At 44.4% G+C, this 21032-nt stretch overlaps 1 protein-coding gene across 2 annotated transcripts; it reads right to left on the bottom strand.

Moving 5' to 3' along the window:
- Positions 1–24: 24 nt before the first annotated feature.
- On the bottom strand, positions 25–16853 carry DCSTAMP (dendrocyte expressed seven transmembrane protein). 2 transcript variants are annotated; one of them, XM_030795038.1, is made up of 4 exons: positions 16787–16823; positions 7065–8105; positions 1526–1834; positions 25–590 (listed from the first exon to the last, which is right to left on the bottom strand). In XM_030795038.1, exons 2-4 carry the CDS (start codon positions 8091–8093, stop codon positions 516–518), a joined length of 1413 nt encoding a protein of 470 aa, XP_030650898.1. In that variant the 5' UTR covers positions 8094–8105; positions 16787–16823; the 3' UTR covers positions 25–515. The 2 variants fall into 2 exon arrangements, with proteins under 2 accessions (XP_030650898.1, XP_030650899.1); XM_030795039.1 differs by lacking the exon at positions 1526–1834 and having other exon boundaries at positions 7267–8105; positions 16787–16853.
- Between the last annotated feature and the right edge of the window lie 4179 nt (positions 16854–21032).

The raw sequence follows: 21032 nt of genomic DNA, 5'->3' as shown, positions 1-21032 counted from the left end.
GAAGAAACTAGGAACTGCTAGGACTGGGTTTCAGAAAGAGTTCTTTAATAAGGGGGCAGGGAGAAAAGAGACCATTGTGGGGGCAATAGCCATGGAAGACATTAAGGACGGAAGAGTTTGAAGATAGTTTGCTGGCTTTTTGCATGTATGTTCCCCTTGGCATTTGCTTGTGAGGCTGTGGTAGAGATTTCAACTGTTTTCGTTTTCTTTTCTTTGAACATTATTCTATGCTGGAACTCATCACCAGGGGACCCAGCTAGAGTCCTATTACATTGTGACACAGGCAAGATCATGTGGTTTGTTTGGAAGATAGACCACATAACCATTTACCTGGCAGCTCTTTGGCTTTGAGATGAAAGGAGGCATAACCAGGTGCTGCAAGTTGGCTCTGTAAACTCAGACCCCTGAGAGGACTGCGTCACATAGTTCTCTATTATCCAGCATGAATAGTGACTGCCATCATAGACCTGAGGAGAATTGCTGGCACGATGTGGCTGAGGAGTACCCGGGGTCTCTCATGGCTTGTCTGCACTTGTCATGTCCATTTGCTTCTTCCTAATCATTTTCAGGACTGGAAGCCAGAAATGAATCTGAAGAGACAGAAAAGTGGATAAATGGCCATTGGAGCTGGAGTCATTTTAAATGCCTCTGACATCAATTTTTCATTGTGGGGTTAAAGGTGTTGGGAAAAACAGCAAAAGACTGAAATAGACAAGCTTATTTTTGTGGGTTATGTTGGTCTTCCATTGTCTATGGGCTATTTCCCAATTCTGTAAGTTGCAGATGGCTGATAGAAACAATGTGAGTGATTCTTGTCCATGACATCCACGTGGTCTCCATCCAGTAGCGTACAACTGACCCCTCCCATCCACCCTTAAATAAAAAGACAGTTTTGCATCTATTAAGCAAATTCGTTTGGTATTCCTGATGGCCTATATGTGTGTTCTTTGAATTATTCTTTGGTTCTAATTTTTCTTACCATTCCCTTATTAATAAATATGTATTAAATTACATAAAATTTTTGATATATGTCCATTTTATGTATGAGTCATGTTTTTATTTATATATTTGTATATAATTATATTTTTGTATATCCTCTCTCTATATATAGACACATAAACACACACTGGAAAATGAACAAATTCTTTGGCATTTACGAAGCTATAGTAGACATTTCCCTGTCTGTTTTTTCTTTACCTAGGAAAGCATATCTTACTGTGCTTTGTCCTTTACTAATCAACACTAAGGACCTCTCCAGTCGCCTCTCTACAATGACTGAACATACTTTGTTGAAACCAATATTTTAAGAATATCTTGTAGTATCCTTTGGATCAGCATTCAAATCACAGCGTTAAGAGCCCTAGCCACGTACATTTGTTCATTTTTCCCCAATGTCCTATCTACTGCTGGGATACAAGCCCTGATGTGAAGTTGAAGCATTAAGTGCTTTGAAGTCCCCTTTCCCATTTCCCTCTCAAACTCAACACTTCCTCAATTGGAGGTTACACCACCATCTTGGCCTTACCTTTGTAAGATAGAGACTCAGCCGTCTTTTGACTTCTCCCAGTGGCTGCTTTGATCTTTTTTTAAGCAGCTTTGCATGCAGGTATTGGATGCGCTTCCTCTCCACGCTGGGGTAGAAGGATGCTGACACCAGGATTTTAAGTTGCATAAGGATAGAGGACAACAGTCCCAGCATCACTAATATCACAAGAATAACACTGAGAGGAACCCAGGTCTCAGATAGAAGGAATTTTGGTTTCGGGATACAGTTGGGTTCAAACACAGATATATTAAAGGAAGAATCATGGATAATATCTTGAGTTCCTTGTTTCTAAAATGAAAGAATAAAATAATCATGATGCATGCCATTTTTGTACTCAGTCCTTGTCTTTCTCAGTACTTCCCCGCAGCACATGGCACTATCTTCAAATATACAGGGAGCTTTGGCCAAAGGAACTATCACATCTTCCTTTGTGTGTTATGATTGGAGCAAAGGAGAAGAGATGCGTCTTATTTGTAACTATTGCAGTGTTTTCTGAAGTGGGTTTGTAGAAATACAGTAAAGATTCCCTTGAGAGAAGTGTATTAAATACACTTTTTTACTCTATCCCTTCTTTTGAAAATCACAATGCCCATTAGACTTTTGAAGGCTCTGAGAAGTAGGCAGAGGAATCTTTTAACTTTAGCCAGCAGTTTTCCTAACAAATTTGATCACATGACTCATTTTCATGGAATACTTGTTTCTACATGTTAGGACATATGGGGCAAAAGAAAGAGCATGGAGTCAGCTAAACTCAGGAAGAAGATTGCTTTAGAACATAGCCCCTTATGACCCCATCATATCCTCCCAATATCCCTTAAGCAGACCACAAGGTCACAAAGATGTTGAGGCATTAAATTATGTTCTACATCTGTTCTGGAGCTTAGGGGGGATATAGTGTACTATATTCCTTTCTAGGTTGATATGTTGGCTCTCGAGCCCACGTTATTGAAGGAAACTCTAAAATCATGTTTGGGCAGGTCCTAAAAATCGGAAAATTTCTCATCCCTATTGGATGCTCATGAGAGGTACATTCCTTCCTTTTTGAAGGCAAGAGAATAAGCCAGTTGCCCTCGGCAGACTGACACAGAGGGCACAAGATGACATGGAGCCACCCAGCCAAGCCACTCATAAGAGAAGTGTGTGCTGATCCAGCTCTTTCTTTCTCTGACCTGGGAAAGTCATTTAATCTCTCAGTGGATTTGTTTTCTAATTTGGCAAAACAGGAGTTAATGGACCAGATCCTGCCCATGAATAAACTACTCCCAGTGTAAATTAAACACGGTGGGGAAGGAGCATTAGCCTTACAGACTGGGGTGCTTAGTAAGTTATTATCACTCTAGTGCCACAAACCTAACCACACCCAGAGGACACTGGGCACCTTGGATCTATCCCAGTTCCTGTGAAGACTTTGGAAACCCCAAACCCGGGATCCCTACACAAATGTCAAGTCAAATCTATAATTTCCCCAGCACTGTGCCGAAGCAATGAAAAATATTTGCGTTGCCTCTCCTTTTCTCTTATTAGAAAGATAGTCTGCCTACAATTAAATAAAGAGATTTCAGTCCCCAGAGCAAAGACATGCACTCTTTTTAATACTACTGAAGAAACAAACACATCGATTGAGTCAGTGATGAGAAATCCTGCAATAAGAAAGCAGCGGGTGTTCGGTCTGGGACGAAGTTATTTTGTCTAGAAATTTAACTGGGGATTTTGCAGTTGGGAATCAGGGCTTCAGAACGGTTGAGTCAACACTTTTGTATGGGGTTGGTTGAGGGTAATGTGGAAGACAAATTAATTCTTTCAAAATGCCAAGCAATATACTAAATGGCACCCCAATGTTTTAATATATATATTCCTCTCTTAAGTAAACAATTTGTTGGCCTGGCATCATTAAGAAATGAATGGAGGGCAGGCTCTGGTGTCAGCCAGTCCTGAAAAGTTAATGCAGCCAAATGCAGTGAACATAGTAGGTACCCAATAAGTAGAAACTCTGGCTATTTTTATTTCCACTGCCCACCCACAGAACTGGCTCTACTTCGGTCATTTCCCGTCTTCTTTATTCAAAACACATATATAAAATCGTACAAAAGTGAGGGAGAAATATTGGCAACACCTTGAGCCAGTGTTTCTCTTCCTGCGTGACTTCTCCTTGGCAAGTGTGAGGCAATGGTGAAGACCAGGAGCCCCCAAGGGCACCCTGGCATAAGGGCAGGGCATCGCCAGTCATGCAGAAGCTGGCTGCTGGCAGCACAGTCTCCCAGACACAGCAGGAGGGAGTTTGAGAAACGCTCCCACAGCAGTCTCGTACTCACATCTGTTCCAGTGCCCACTACCCTGCTGTTTCACGTGTGTACATGGTGACCTCCCTCCCGGGACATAAGCCCCTCAAGGAGGCCCTCGCAACCTAGACATCTTCGCACCCCCAGGAGCCAGCAGTCCCCAAAGATGAAGGTGTCAGGACATTGTCATTGGAAAGCTGGGGTTTTTTTGGAAGGCAGAGCTTGCTTTTTTTTCCCCCTCTATCTAACATGGTGAGAATTCACAACACGGCCATGGGTACTTGCTGAGAGAGAAGTAAATGAAAGAGAAGAAAAACGTAGGAGAGAGAGGAAGAATTGAGGGGGGAAGACAAGAAAGGAGAACACAGGAGAAGGAGCGAGGCCCTTTTCCTGGCCACCCCCAAAGATCATGCATGTCTGAAATTCTTGTTTGGCTTTCAGCTAAAACACTACTTCCATTATCCACCCTGCTCCAGATATCTAGAGCAACAGCGTGCCTTGTAATTAACGGGATTCTTCAGAGGACTCAGAGAGCTCAGAATAATCAACTCTGAGAAGCAGCCCAGGCTTAGGAGGGCAGGAGCCATGGGACTAGATCTGCTGAGCCAGAGGAAAGAGGAGGAAAAGTGTGGATGCAGCAGGAGGATTTAAGGCCCTGAGAGGGAAAGAGAGAAATGGCAAGTGGGGCTTCATGGGAGGGTTTGCAGGCAACATTGTGGCCATTTTTCCTCTGTGATTTCCCCAGCAGCTGGCACAGCCTATTGCAGCTTGAGGAATAGTAGGGCAAATCAGACCTGTGGAAACAGCTACTGGATACCCCATAAATAAGTACAATGATTATGTGTCAATTAAAAATAACAATAAAAGTTAAAAATAATAATTTTTTTTAAAAAAGAAACAGCTATTGGTGTTTTTGAGGCAGGAGATCAGCAGGACTTGTTTACTGAGCCTCTGTCATGACCCTGTGGATAGAAACAGGATATAACAAAGAAACAGCCAAAATCAGCTAGGACCAAGATGGTGATGAAAAAAACCTCGAGTTGTCCTCACTGCTCATTATATGCTAATTATAATATATTTGCATAAGGCACTCCTACCAGCACCATGACAGCTTACAAATGATCCCATGGCAATAACCCAGAAGTTGTCTTATATGGCTTGGGAACTCCCCACCCCTTTTCCGGAAAGCTCATGAATAACCCACTCCATAATTAGCATATAATTAAGACTAGGTATAAATATAACAGATCAGCAATCCATGAATGCTACTCTGGGCCACTCTGCCTATGCGATAGTCTTTCTCTGCCTATGGAGCAGTCATTATGCTGTACTCTGTTCTAATAAACTTGCTTTCTTTCACTGTCAGCTCACTCTTGAATTCTTTCCCAAGCAAAGCCAAGAACCCTCCTAGGCTAAGCCCAAATTTGGGGGTTCACCTGCATTATTTTTGCCAGCCTGGGCTAGTGTACTTAACCCAGCAGGCATCACACACATGCACATACACACCCACACATGTGCATACACACCCCATGTCATTCAGCCTGGCAATTTCTGAGTTTAAAAAACAAGACAAGTGTCTGACAATATCCAGATCTTCTGAAATGTCAGCATAAGCACAAATATCCACAGAGAAAATGGAAAAGAAAAGATAAACGATGGGATGCCCCATCCCCACCATCTTCTCTGTTTGTCCATGCCTGCCAAGAGGAGAGAGAAGGAGAATAGAGGAGAGAAAGCCACATCCCTCAAGATGCAGGAGGCACCAGCTCAGAGACAGATGCTATCCTGGCTAATGAAGATTTTTCACAGATCCATCTGATGGCAATTAGGAGTTAACTTTCTGGCTTTGTTCTTGGAGTGAGGGGTTTAGAACAGGGGTTCTCAATCTTGGCTGCACATTAGAATTACTCTGGGAGGTTTTAAAAATCTCTCACCGCAGTCCAATTAAAACAGAATCTCTGGTGATTCTGGAGAGAGGAATTGAGTTGGTTTGTTAGTTCAACTCCGCAGTGATGCAACTCTGTATCCAAGGTTGAGGACCTCTGGGTTAGAGGGTCCTTGCCTTCTAAGACCTAGACCAGAGTTGCTCAAAATGTGGTCTATGGACCACCTACCTTGAAATCACAGACGTGCTCATTTAAAATGCTGTCCCAGTTAAAACAAAATCTGTGTAAATCGAGGCCTGAAACTCTATATCCAACTCAGGAGATTCTTAACACACATTTAAAATTGAGAACTAGTAATCCAATCTGTCTCAAAAAACCAAAGTGTAGCTGTGTAGCATTTTTAAAAGCGGGTGCTATCAGCTACTAGCACCAGCCATTTTACTGGGTAACTTAGGAGCCCTTTTCAACAATCATCCTTCTAAACATTGCACTGATGCCTTGGGAACCCTCTTGTATTTAATAAGGACTCAAGATGCACAGAAAAATTCTCACTCAGAGAAGGTGCTCAAAGTCTACTTGCCCAAGCTTGAGGATGAGAGGAAGGCAGGCCCTAAATCCCTGTCTCTTAGATTCACGCCAGATAGTCCTGCTTGGGAATCCACTTCATGTTCAACCTCAGAGATACTTATTTCCACATTTCAGTGTTTGTTGACTGTAGGAGGCTGGATGATGCCCTGAAGATACAAGGTCTTAGTGCCTGGAACCTGTTAATGTTACTTTATTTGGAAAAAGGATCTTTGCAAATATTATTAAGTCAAAGATCTTGAGATAGAGAAATTACCCTGGATTATACTGGAAAGTCCTAATACAGTCATATACATTCTTTAAGACAGAAGCAGAGAGAGATTTTCCACATGCGAAAAGAAAGTGATGCGATGACAGAGCAGAGGTGGGAGTGATGTGGTCACAGGCAAAGGGATGCCATCAGCCACTAGAATCTGGAAGATGCAAAGAGTGGTAACAGCACCTGGATTTCTGCCCAGCGACACTCACTTCATACTTCTCCCCCCAGAACTATCCGAGAATAAACTTCTGTTATTTTAAGCCATTCAATTATTGGCCATTTGTCACAGCAGCCACAGGGAACTAATGCAGAATCACACCCTAACATCGGGACTTCGATTCAATTTGACCTGCATTTGTTGGGTTCCTTCTATGTGCCAAGCACTGTGCTGGGCACCAAGGATGCAAAGGTGAATGAGCCACTGCCCTGCCTCGGGAGGTTCATGATCTTTTGCAAGACAGACCAGCAAGTAGCCGGGATACACCATGAGAAGTACCTGTGGGCCCTACCTCTCCGTGCAGTTTCAAGTGAACCTCAAACCCTGGCAAGCTTTGAAACTGTTTGCTCACTGAGAAAATGAGCCGATACAGCAGATAATCTACAGCTGCAAACAGCACCCAGATGCAGAGATGGGTAAGTATGGGGAGGAAAAACAGCCCCAGGTTTTTCCTTTCTTTAGGAGTCGGCCAGAAAGTCGGGATGATGACATACTTCCTCCTTTCCTCCTTATTCAGCGGGAGCACACAGGGCCTCTGTTGATGTCTCTCCCTTTCATCAAACTGAACAAATTGTCTGGTGATATAGATGTTTTCATACTTCCAACCACAAGAGCCCAAAAATCGCTTCATGAAGAGGCCGGTGCCAAGTAGGACGAGCGAAAGCCCTGCAAAGGCAAGTAGCTTCTGACCCAGGGAGGACAACACCTCTGTCGTGGTTGCCATCTGGTACAAGACGCTCAGGACTTCCCCTTTGCTGTTATTTAGCTGTGCCTCCAGGACACGGCTGGGACTGAAAAGAGAGACTGCCAGGGTCTGGTTCCAAGAAACAAGGTCATCAAATACACTTAGTGGAGTGGCAAGGCCATAAATCCACTGAATTGCCTCAATATATTTTTTCAAAAGTGGAAAATGTATGGAAAAGCTCTTTGCCCTTAGGTTGCAAGTCATACCATCTAGGAGACCTTTAAAGTTATGAAAAATATTTTCTACGTGTCCCAAGATGACGATCCCTGTGCCAGCTGCAATCAAAGCATTCCTGCCTTCACGCAGGCCACAAGAGAGAAAGACGAGAAGAATAAAACATCGTGCATGCTTGGAGCAACACAGCAGAACACACGTGACAATCCAGGAGCTGGTGGCCGCTATGATTGATGACAGAAACCAGCAGAAGGCCACAGACAGGAGGCCCACTGAAATAAAAGCAACCAAACAGCAAACTCCCAAATGCTGGATTAAGTCCATCCATCCAGGGCTTCTTGGAGACATGTAAATCTCCCAAAGGCTTAAGAAGATATCAGTGCCTGAGGTCCAGATACCCATGCTCCCTGGGTCCTGAAAATGAAAAAGAAACCAAGGTCAGAAATTGCTTTTGAATGTCCACTGATCTTCATAAAGGCCATGGTGGTAGACTGACTACAAAAAAAGTGGCCATAATTCTTTACTCTTCCTCTGTCCTCTCCCTTGAAATACGACTTTACAGCTTCTTCCACCTTCCACCACCAAGAGATGAGGTCTATTCCTCCCTCCTTTGCCTCTGGGCTGGCCTTGTGACTTCTTTGCCCAATCGAATGTGGCAGAAATGACAGTGACAATCCTGGGCCTGGGGCTCGTTCCATGTGCTCTCACGGAACCCTGCTCCTGCTGTGTTAAGTTCAGCTGCATTTCCCTGCTATCGCTGCTGTAACAAATAACCACTGAGTGTTTTAAAGAAGGACATATTTATTATCTCACAGTTCTGGAGGTCAGAGTCTAAAATGGGCCTGCAATGCTGGGGTCCTTCTGGAGGCACTGGGGGAGAACTTGATTCCTTGCCCTCTTTCAGCTTTAGAGACCACCTACATTTCCTGGCTCATGGACCCTTTTTCCACCATCTCAAAGCCAGCAACATTGCCTCTTCCCTCTGCTTTTATCCTTACATCTTCTCTCTAGACTCCGATCCTCCTTCCTCCCTCTTATAAGAGCCCTTGTGAATACGATGGGCCCACCCAGATAATCCGGGATAATCTCCCCATCTCAAGAGACTTAATCACATTTGCAGGGTCCCTTTTACCATGCGAGGTAATATATTCATGGGTTCTGAGAAGTAGGACATGGACAACTCTGAGGTGGCCATTTTTGAGCCTGTTACACCAGGCTGGACTGCTGGATGATGAAAGGCACCTGACCAGGCAATTCCATCAGCTCAGCCAATAGCCGTCCAACTGCCAGATGTGACAGAGGCCATCCTAGACCAGCTGATTCTCAGCCAGCTCACTGGCTGACCACAGACATGTGAGCCATCATAAATGCTGATTTATTTTAAGCCACTGAATTCTGTACCGGTCTGCTAGAGAGTCATTGTTTATTGATAAAGGCAACAGTCCTATATCATAAGCCTTAATAGTTGAACCCTAGGTTGATAGGCTGAAATGTCAATAAACTGCATTATGCAAGCTTACTCTTTAATAGTCATCTGTTTTCTTGTGCTCTAATTTTACAGACCAGAAAGCACACCAAGGGCATCCAAACTTAAATGCAGCCTTGGACTGAGACCATTGTGTCTCTGCTCTGTAACCATGGCTTCTTCCCTCTTATGCCCCTGCCCTTCGAGAACAGTTTCCTCCTGAGAATCTTACAAAGAAAAGAAGAATATTTATTTTTTGTCACTGAGATAATCATCTTTTCTTTTTTCCTAGATCTGGAATAATTAAAATGAAGGCACTGTGGAGCTGCTAACATGCCATCAGTCACACAGATTTAGGTCTGTGATGCTCTCAGAGAGACGGATTCATTTGGAGTAATATATATAAAATAAATTTGATATTCTCTCCTGATTGACATGAAAATATCTAATAAGCCTTATATCATATGTATGGGATTTTAATGCGGACATTGATCAATATTTAAACAATCTCAAATAAATCCCTTCTCACATTAAATAGGATGGGTCTGAATTTACGGAGTAGCTGAATACTGTGAGAGCCAGTGAATTACATTTGTCGTGTAAGATGAATCCAGGCATTGGATAGAGGTTGTGAACTCAGCAACCAGAGGTGAGGAAATTATTCTTTCTGTGTTCAGGCCGAATGAGGTTAACGAAGGGCAGAAATAAAATGGGGGGAATAGGCAGGTTACGAGTAAACGTGTGTAAATTTCTCCACCAAGAATAGAGAGTGCTTGCAGTTCCTGCCATATAATCTGAATGGAAATGCTCAGAGCAGAAAAGAGATATGAGGCGAACTTGAGTGTTGAAGAGGGGTCACTGCTATGTGGAACTGGCCTTAGCAGAGTCCAGATCCCACATATGAGGATGCTCTGACAGCATCAGCAGGAAAGGGAATTAGAATGGTAATTAAAATGGGGGCCAGCAAAAGGCCATAGTTCCTTTTTCCTGAAAGCTTGCTTCCTTTTGGAATCAGAGGTTGGACTGAAGGGTGAAGATAGAGACAGGCCTTACCATAGGCCCCTGTGCTGCTGAACCTTCCTTGGCATTATGGACCAAGTCAGACAGGCTCCACGGCACAGGCAGGAGGACTCTGCAGGCAGGTGGGCAGAGGGCAGGACGCCCAGCACCAGAAGAAGTCAGGAGCTCTGGCCTCTCCTCCCAGGCATGACTCTTTGCTCTCCCATTGCTTTGGGTCTGACCCCAAACCATTATTTGATTGATACCCTAAAATATGTTAATTCCCTATTACATTGTAAGCACTTTTTATAAAGCATCTCTCTACCCCTGCCCCAAGCCTGCAGATGCTCTTTGCATCTGACACAGTGGAAACTGAGGCTCTGAGTGCTTGCTGGAATTTGTCAGCAATCACACAGTGGAGACGGCACAGCAGGATTTAGGCCAGACTTCCCCGACTCCTGGGCAGGCCCTGTCATCTGTACCATGCCCCAATTCCATGGCTCTGTGTGATGTGACAGAACCCTCAGCTCACTGTTTGTCCCTGCTGGAGGCATCACACCTTCTGCCAGTGGCTGCTAAGAGCTGACCTGTACATCACAAGCCCATTTCCATTATCTGCTCGCTTTTTGTTCCCCGCATCAAAATAGTTGACTCTGTAAGGATATGTCTCAAGCTAGCAGATTCTTCTTTAAAGGAAATCAGAAATCCTAGCTGCTCAACTTTTTTCTAATTTCCTTTATGAGGCACCATTTTGCTTCCTTCCTAAAAAATTAATAATGTATATTCTGGATTCATTTTTCCTTTCTCTTGCCTTCATCCTTGTACAGTGTGTTCCTAATACAGACACTGTTCTGAAAGTATGAAAAAGATTTATGGACACATTAACATTTTAACGTTCTGCAATAAAATCTAGTATCAATTAAATAAGATATATGACTGCAATTTTGTCCTGTAAGAACATGTTTTCTTAACAGGCAACAGCTCTAATATTATCCTTCTTATTTTTGTGTTAAAAACAGCACGTCATCAGACACCAAAACTTTCTGCAGTGAGAGGACTGAACGTATCTTCTCTTATTTTACAGCTCAAGCTCCAGAGCAGAATTTAGGCCCATGAGCCCAAAGGCTGATGCTCCAGTCTGCCCTTTTGGCATCGTTGACTGTGGCATTGATTTCTTCTCTGTTCCTCATTTTCCCTAATTGAATATATGACCTACCTGCTTCTTTTGGTTTAATGAGGGGAACCTTAGCAAGCACCTTAAGACTCTCTGGATAAAAGATCCCCAGTAAATGCAACTCATTCCTTGTTGTTTCTTTGCTGCCACAGAAAATGAAGAATGTCCATTCTTTGCTCTTTAGGCAAAGATTGAATGCCTAAGCTGACGGGAGGCTTAGAGGCAGGCACTGGAGGCTGAGCATGGTGGCTCATGCCTATAATCCCAGCATTTTGGGACACTGAGGTGGGAGGATTGCTTGATTGAGCCCAGGAGTTTGAGACCAGCCTGAGCAACAGAGAGAGACCCCCATCTCTCTTTTTAAAAAACAACTACAAAAAAAGAGATAGGAGCTGGATTGTACCAACCTTCAAGGTGTACCACCTTCCAGGCACGGTGACGCCACCCATGCCTCCTTTAGACATCTGCTGATTTCTTTTTGCTCCCGTGGAGGTGCAGCCATTCTGCTGATCTTCCTTCAGATATTTCAATTCTTTCCTCTTAGGCAAATCAGTAAATTGGAATTTTGATAAGCTAAACAAGTGGTTTCTTTCTCAAAGACTTTGTCAAGCAGATACCCAGATTCGTAAATTTTTTTTTTGAGCTGGAGGGAATCATACCTCAGAGCTTCTTAGACTTGAGTACTTGATCACCGGAGGGAATCTTGTGAAAATGTAGATCTTGATTGAGAAGGTTTAGGGTGGCCCCTGAGAGTTGGCATTCCTAACAAGTTCCCAGGTGCTGCTGAAGCTGCTCTCGTGAAGCCCAGGCTTCAGGTAGCAAGCTCTAGAATTCAGTGCTGTCTGATAGAACTGTCTGTGATGCTGGGCGTGCTGTATATATGCACTGTCCAGCATAGGAGGCACTGGCCACATGAGCACTTGACATAGGGCTCATGCCACTGAGGAATTGAATTTTAAATTTTATTTAATTTTAATTAATAAATTTAATTACTTTTAGTGTTATTTTATTTAATTATGATATTTAATTTTAATTTTAATAAATTAAATCATTTACATTTAAATTAAGATTAAATAAAATTTAAATTACTTAAAGTTAAATATATAACTGGAGCTTATGTATTGGATAGCACAAGTCCAGATGATTTTGATTGACACCTCCCTGGCTGATAGTCACAGTTGAGGAAAATAAAATCCAAAGTGGCTAAAAGACTGTAAGCTAGGAGTGAGACCCCCAGTTTTCTACCACTTGGTGACACACTTCCCATCACATTAATATCTCATCTCTGACTTTTCATGAGTCCTGTTTTAAAATTCCACTACAGTTCCTGAGTAATGAAATTAAAATTTCCTATGTACCTGTTGTCATCTGCCAGCACTGCCAAAGCAGAACCCCACAGGCTGGGTGGCTTCAACAGCAGAAATTGATTTCTCACAGTGGTGGAGGCTGGAAGTTCCAGATCAAGGTCTGGCAGGGTTGGGTTCTGGTGAGGACCCCTCCCCGGCTTACAGACAACTGCCTCCTCCCTGTGTCCTCACATGGCGGGGAGAGAAGGCAGGTGAGCTCTCTGGTATCTCTTCACGCTGTGTCACCTTTAATTAAGTACAAAGACCTTTCCAACATGGCACCCAGAAATCATTTTACCCACTGCTCTGTTTGGCTGCCAGTCTCTTGTCTCTCTCTTCCACAATGGTGAGGCAGTTACATTTTCCTCTTCTTATAGTGACACTAGTCCTATCAGACGAGGGCTCCACACTTAGGCCCTCATTTAACCTTAATTACTTCCTTAGAGACCCAATTTCCAAATACAGCCACACTGGGGGTTCAAATAAATTGGCAGAGGACACAAACATTCTGTCCATAGCAATATCCAGTTGGCCCTCAGTCACCACAGAACACATAATTAGAAAAGCAAACTATAGCTTGTGTCAATGTCTGAGGCTTAGTGAAATACTCCTAATAATAGACGGTAGTTATTAACGTGTTACTTTATGCCTGGCCACAGCATCTGATATACATGCTTTCTAACCCTGTACTATTGTAGCTCTATCTTTTTAGATAGGAAACTGGGGCTCAGAGAGGTTAAATAACTTGGTCAAGGTCACACAGCTAATAAGTGCAAGAGCCAGGATTTTAACCCATGTTTAAATGACCCTGAGGGGTCAGAATGGACAACTGCTCAGCCCCTCTTCGACATGATCGTCATAGAGCAGCTTCTGAATTTGGTTGAAATATATTCCCAGGATCCCAATCACGAAAGAATCCTGAAATGCAGATTCACCATGCCAGGATGAGCTGTCCTGCGTTGTCAGCCACATCCAGGGTCCTCCCCTCCTCTGCCAGCACAGCTTTATTGAGCCACCTAAAGCTGGCTGCAGCTCTCCTTTCCCAGGTGAACACTTGCTCCGCAGCATCGTGCAGTCATGAATACTTATGTTTTACTCAGAGACTGTTACTGCCAGCGTTAGGCTCATCTTGCTCACCCCTTAAACTTGGGCACCCCGGACGCAGGCCTATCCTGGTGTGAGGTCCAGATCAAGGGCTGTCTCTCCCAACTTAGCCGTCTCTCCCAGGGACGGGGAAGAAAAGTGCATTTGGTGTTGGTCTCACCTTCCCTGTTGAGCTGGGGTCAGGAATAGGGGCTCATCCTGTCCCCTGCAGGCAGCACTTAGCATTTCAAATGCCTACAGGGGTCAGACAAGCACCGGAAACAGTGAAGGAAGTAAGGAGCTACAGATACTCCTTGGGAGTGTGGGGTGTGGGCCAGTGGGCCATGGGTCTCTGGGGAGCTGGAGAGCCCATGCCCCCATTTAACTTGCAGGAACAGCAGCCTCCAACCCAGATTTTCTTGAGAGCTCTCTACAGAGGCAGTCACCAGATTTTCTGACTTTTTTTTTTCAAGTCAGAAATCTAGATTTCTTTGGGTGACATCTTCTGGTTCTTAAAAAACTGTTGGCTCAAATTATTTTTAAACACTCTGACAGCTGATTTTGGCCACGGATTGTGAGAGTGCAGCCTTGATCATCAGATGATGCTCACATGGCTCTCTTTTCTCCTCTCTGGCCCGCTTCTTATCTTAGCCCTCCTCTTCTCCATTCTTGTGAATTACCTTTTCCCCTTTTATCCCTGGAGACATTTAAAAACCATGCTTAAACCAAGTTCTAGTCTCACACATAAAGGTTTTCCTCTATACCTCGGAAATGTTTATTTTTGCCCAAAGATTTCTAACTGTTTTATTCCCCTCTCTTGTGCTTACAGAGTCCCTCCCTCTGCCTCTCCATCGTTTTTTTCTGGCAGCTTCTAAGAGTTTACCTGATCGCTTTAACCTGTAATTTCTCTTTATTTTGCCTCCATTGTCAATAATGTCTATTCCTGACTCAACATGCTTGTGTCCCCAGAATACAATACCTGCCTCTGGCTTTTACCAACAGCACTATCCCTAGAGTAATGGCCACTTTCTTGCTTTTATCTCAGAACTTCAGTTTCTACCACACCTCAGGCAGGGAAGCCTTAGCTGGAGTCCATAGCAGAGTACCACCAAGGGCCCCATCTCTCTTTCATGGGGTTAAAGCCCTTTTTGTGGCTGAGTGGAAGGGAACAGAAAAATAGCAGAACAGGGTTAGGGATGAAGAGCCCTGATTTGAGCCAAGAACCCTGCAGAGCCATGCAGTCTGTGCATCTGGCTTGAGCCCACATTTACCTGCTTTCATGCAGGGCCAAGCTGTTGCCATGGGAAACAGAAACAGCCAGACTTCCACATCAACCCTGACCATGCTAGCTAGCAGACACCTCTGCAAGGTGCATACACCTCAATCGTTTTCCCTGCATGGGATCTCAGTGTCAGTGGAAGCATTGAGAGCCCCAGCATGGAGGGCACAGGGCTCACAGCCCCCACCTACAGAGCTCTGTTTGGCCACCTTTTTGATGAGTCAAGGAGACCGGCATTCCTGAGCACTGTCTTTTGAGAACAGATCAACTTTCAAGGTGCAGATGAATGCGTCCTTGCTTCAGATACAAGGTCCAGTCAGCAGCTACAAAAAATGGAGCCATGAAATAATAATGAGAACTTCCATATGAATGGCCCACCCTAGGAGCTTTCTAGACTGGGGGGTATTGAAGCTGCACATCACCCGTCTGTCTCCAGAGCTGGTAAGCAGAAACCCACAGGCTTACGGCTATTGAAAGTGTGGGAGGAAGAAATATGACCTTCTCTGGAGGAAAGGCCTGGAGACAGTGACCTTGGGAGCATCTTATTGCTCCCCTCTCTCCCCATTTCCAAAGCTCCTGCCTCATCTGATGTCCTGCAATTCCCATTAAGTGATACCAGTTCATTCTGACTCTGCCTGTGCAGAAGCCAATGGCTTATGCTCAACAAGCCCAGATACAGTCTGCAGACACCCCAGGGGACAATAAACCCAAACGGACAAGCACACTGTTCTTTCCGTACTCCTCAAACCAGCCCTGCCGGTCCCCTGCAGGAACCCAGTCTGAACCCATCAGCTTCCCTCACTGGCTTGATGTGAATCTCATTTTAAAAGGAATTCGAACAAAGGACAGAGCAGAACAGGAAAAGAGCGCCGAACAGGGAGACCTGTGGTCCAATCTGCCTCTACCCAAGCCAGGTTGCATGGCCTTGGATAGGTCATGTCACCTCCTGGACCTCAGCTCCTATGGGCTAGCTGAGTTCTAAGGTCCCCACTAGCCCCACGCTCTCTGAAATGAAAGGTGCAGTGAGCAGCGGAGCTGGTTCTTGGAGCTGGTGTTCTGAAGTCACTGCTGAGACAGAACATCAAAGCCCAGCACCTGGGAGTGGAACAAAAGAAGACTGGAGGGTTTCTTTTCCTTTTCCTTTTTTCTCCCTTTCTCTTTTGTATAAGCTCTTGCAAACTTACAATGTGGTTCAGAATGTACTGTTCTCTCAGACTGCCAAAATAGCTTGAGCAGGAGCTGCGGCCTTCATTCGAGGTAGAGAGAACTCCTCACGACTTTGTTTTCATTGTTCTTGCCTTGGGAAAGCCAGCAAATGCCTTCCTCTGTGAAAGCAGCCTTCACACAAGACAGGAAAGATTAATGAACGCTACTAGGTAAACAGAATAGCATTTATGGAAAAATTCAGCCCATTGCTGCGCGTGCCAGGTGCCAGGAGCTGCATCGTTGACCAGGCAGAACTGAGCCACCCTAGGGCTCCCCATAACCGCCAGGAAGATTAGCTGAGGGGATTCACAAAGTGGAGGGTGGCTCGAGTATACCCAGGCGACGCCCATAAGAAGATATTCATGCTGCAGTTTTCCCTGAGCAGAGGATATTCAGATATCAACATGAAAAGACTTTCTGATACTTCATACATAGGGAGACTGTCGGGGTAGAGGGGGCCTTAAAGTATGCTCTGGTTACAAATTTACTAGTACTTTTTTAAAAGCAATTTTAGAAATAAGATTATTCTGAAAGTTTACTTACAGGTTTCTCTCAGGTTCTTCTTCGAATGCAGAAATGCACTTCCCAAGGGCTGTAGGTCTTAATATATATAGCAGGAAAAAGGGAACCAGAAGTGGCAAGAGGGTCACATCACCATGAATCAACCTCTTTATTTCCCCCATAAAGTGACTAAGCCATTTAATATCAACAAAGAGTAACGCTGATACAAAGGAATAGCATATTTCTTTCTAGCATTTTCCTCAGAATAGATGTTCTAGAAATTAATTATAGAAAATAATGAAATCAGATATTTTCAAACACAAGAGAGTGAGTTGTGAAAGCTTGGACGGCCTCTCTCCCTCTTTCCTCTTTTCCCCTCACTCCCATACTCCCCACATCCACTCGAGCCATTGGGAAATGACAAGCATCCGCCATACCCACTTCTCATCCACATTTGAAGAGGCAGATGGTTCGTAGGAGCCGCCTCTGCACTCATGACCCCAGACAGGTCGAGTAATTGGTTTCATGCCTCCCACTCATACATGTGACTTTCCATCTTAGAAATTTAGCTTCCAAGTCAAAAGGACCAGCTTGTGTAGTTTCAGAGAGTTAGGAAAGTCTCAAAACCTTTCTACAAAATTATTCTTTACTTTTTGATGGAGACCCCTATTATACCTGCAAGAATTTTTATCTTAAAAAAAAAAAAGGATCAGAATAGACCCTTGGGTGAAGGCTGGGCGCACAGACTGCATGCCCCTCATGAGTCCTTTGTGTAAGGGGCTGACTTAGTCCTGAAGGTGAAGAGAGCTGTTGAAGTGAGATGTTTTCATTCGAAGGAGGATGGGACTGCAATGTGGGTGTCTGATTGAGTCATCCAGAAGCAGCCATGGTGGCCCCAAGGAAGGGAAGGGTCAGGGAGTGGGCAGGATCTTGAGGAAACGGCCCCAGACTTTGGTGAGTGGGAAGTCACTGGTGTTTCTGGAAGAGCCATTTAGGCAGGGGCCTGGGGGTGGGCACCACTCTTCAGTGGGCTGGAGCGTGAACTGGAGTGGGAGGAGGTGAGGAGCAAGCCAACTGGCTGGACTGGACGGGGTTCCTTTGTAGTAGTGCTGGGGATGGAAATGGAGAGGGAGAAGGCAGCAGTAGAGAGGTTGTGGTTTGAGTTTGGGGAAAACTAGATGAAATTTAGCATATCAGCCTCACAAAGAAGAACAAAGATAAGAGAGAGATGTTGGTACTCTCTGAGGAGGGAGGGAGGAAAGCTGAGGGCAGTTGCAACCTTCTTGGGGAAGGAGGAGATGGAGCCTTCTGAGAAAGGGAGATGGAGACAGAAGTTGCTGGATCATGGAGAACAAACCTGGGGGCAGCTGCTAGAAGAAAGAACTGGGAAGAGGAAATGGAGGGGCTTCCAGCTCCCACAACCAAAAGTGGAGTCAGTGACACGGTTTTGAGAGTCCCCAGCAATTCCCAAGCTTGGGAGTGAAAGAAAAAGTCTGATTTGGCAATACCTATATAAATTTATAAGCTACTAGAATTAGTCGTTCCATTTCTAAGAATTTATCTTATATTTGCATGGTATGTGTGTGCAGTGTGTATGTGTATGTATACGTGTGTGTACAAATCTACCATATGCCTCCCTATACCGGCTGGATAGCTAGATACACAGATCAGCATTGATTGTAATAGAGAATATGTAGAACAACCCACATGTCTATCAATTGGGAATTGGTTACATAAGTGTTCATATCTCCAGTAAAATGACTTATTCCCATAATGTATCCTTCTTCCAACTGAAATGGTCTTCCCTTCCTCTCCTTCCTTCGGGAAGCCTTCACAGGATATCTCATATCTTCCTGATGACTCCCTTAGTAGATGCTAAGGTGTTCCCCACCATATCAATTTTCATTCCCTTTTACCACCCTGCAGTGGTAGATCCCAATTAATGACCTCTCGGTATGCATGATGTTTGCCTTGTAACTTTGTAGTTCCCACCCAATTTGAATCTGGGCTGAACCATGTGGCCTGGTTTGGCCAGGAGGTAGGTAGCAAACTTGATACACGAAAGAAAAGCAAGCAAGCAAGCAAGCAAGCAAGAAAGAGAGAGAGAGAGAGAAAGAAAGAAAAAAAGGAAGGAAGGAAGGAAGAAAGAAAGAGAAAGAAAGAAAGGAAGAAGGAAGGAAGGAAGGAAAGAAGGAAGAAAGAAAGAGAAAGAAAGAAAGGAAGGAAGGAAGGAAGGAAGGAAGGAAGGAAGGAAGGAAGGAAGAAAGAAAGAAAGAAAGAAAGAAAGAAAGAAAGAAAGAAAGAAAGAAAGAAAGAAAGAAAGAGAAAGAAAGAAAGAAGAAAGAGAAAGGGAGAAAGGGAGGAAGGGAGAAAGAGAAAAAGAAAGAAAGAAAGGGAGAGGCCAATTGGGTTTAAAACTCAGAGACCCCTACAAATGGGTGCAACTTAAGGTGGAGGGGCTGTGATATAGGCAGATGAGATTCAGCTGGTGCTGCAAGAGTTCCTGGAGAACTCAGAGAATGGAAAAGCTATGCTCAGCTGGGAATTTTAACCTGATCAGCTCAAATGTTGTTTAATTACTTTGAAAGTCTGCAGTTAGTGAGATGGAATCTTTGAGTATCCACCTGCACTTCTCAGAATAGCCTCAGAACAGCAATGGTTGGTTAAGAGGGCCTGAGAAGCAGGAACCATCCCAATTTTAACGCCACAGCCATTGACCAAATGAAGTCGGGGCCTGAACTTCCAGGACATCTCCGAGATTCTGCCTCAGGGGCCCAGCAAGGAGTAGTCACTGCTGAAATTACTGTATGACCCTAAGGTCAGGAGCATCTTCTGTTCTTTCTCCTGCCATCAAGGAATCTCTGTCCTGCAGAGGTGGTTTTAGGTTTGATGAGTCACAGAAGCACAGATAACACTAGGCTCACTTCAGACCCGTGATTCACCCAGCCCAGGAACTCCTCTAGAAAACCAGCATAGAGAGAGGGTGTTTTGTGAAGCTGCATGGCCTGACATAGACAAGACTTGTCACTTTGTCCATTTAGTAGCTTTTAACCCCTTAAAAATTGCTGGCCAGGTGTGGTGACTCACACCTGTAATCCCAGCATTTTGTGAGGCCAAGGTAAGAGGATCCCTTCAGCCCAGGAGTTTGAGACCAGCCTGGGCAACACACTGAGACCACATCTCTATCTTTAAAATAATTGTTATAGTCTTTCCTGAATAACCTACTAGAGGTAATAAGTTTCACATGTTGAATGAAGACTGTGAGAATTCCATCCTATGAGTCCAGCTGTGCTGTCTCTGCCCTAAAGCACTCTCCTTTTCATTTCAGAGTGATGTTCCCAGGTGTGTTCTTCTGAGATCATCAGTTATATCCTTCACAATGATGGATCTTGACCATTTCTGCTATTTCTATAATGAAATCTTTTAGTGTTTTGCACTCACTTCTGTACTGAAGCTGCTTCCCCACCTTGGCCTTTGCGTTCTCCCCAGGATGGGAAAAGCTCCATCTGCTTTTTTCTGCCATCCAAGGCCACTTTTCAAGCATGGCTGTGCACCAAGCCCTGTACAAGGTCCCTGGGCTCCCCTGATGGAAGAAGAGAGATTGCAGAAGTTCATGTCTGGCTGTTAAGACAGATGCACACATACAAAAGTCTACACAGAGGGATGATAAAGTTTCATAGAAAGGCCTGAGGAAGATGCAAGGAGGATTCCTGAATGCTCTCAGCGAAAGAAGGTGGGTCAAGGGAGAGCCAAGAGAAGCGAGGGGGAAGGAGCATGAGTAAAGGCACAGAATTCTGCAAGTGCCTATGTGGCCCCAGTGGGTGCTCGCCCTGCAGCCCTCTCCCTTCCTTGCAGTCAGATCATGGATATGAGACTCAACACTGACCAATGGGACCCAAGGGGAAGTCTATGAGGAGCTCGTAGGAGAGCGTTCCTGTCTCTTAAAACAAGATGCATAGGAAGGAAAATGTTCGCTTTTACTGGACGCTGTTTTGCCCGCATGTGTGACTTCAACAACTGCAACACTTTTTATAATATGAAGGGGAACAGAGCCGGAAGATGGGAAGCATCTGTGTCCTTGATAGCACTTTTAGCCACTGAACCAACCCTTGATCCTCTCTACCCGCCAGACCCCTGATTTGGGAGACAATAAATATCCTAATTGTTCAAGCCACTTTTAAAAATAGACTATTTTTTAGAGAAGTTTTCGGTTCACAGAAAAGTTGAGCAGAAAGTAGAGCGATTTCCCACATACCTTTATCATTACACATGTACAGCTTCCCCCAGT

This window comes from Nomascus leucogenys, chromosome 16 (assembly GCF_006542625.1).
Source record: "Nomascus leucogenys isolate Asia chromosome 16, Asia_NLE_v1, whole genome shotgun sequence".
Lineage (NCBI taxonomy): Eukaryota > Metazoa > Chordata > Mammalia > Primates > Hylobatidae > Nomascus > Nomascus leucogenys.
Note: the sequence above shows the minus strand (reverse complement) of the source record. Positions and strands in the feature narration are given on the sequence as shown.

Coding starts and splice junctions, on each gene's coding strand:
- DCSTAMP (XM_030795038.1), bottom strand. CDS start 8,093: ATGGGTATCTGGACCTCAGGCACTGATATCTTCTTAAGCCTTTGGGAG. Junction 1,835..7,064: donor ACTTGAAACTGCACGGAGAG/GTAGGGCCCACA, acceptor CTTTCATTTTAG/AAACAAGGAACTCAAGATAT. Junction 591..1,525: donor TGAGTCTCTATCTTACAAAG/GTAAGGCCAAGA, acceptor CTGTCTCTTCAG/ATTCATTTCTGGCTTCCAGT.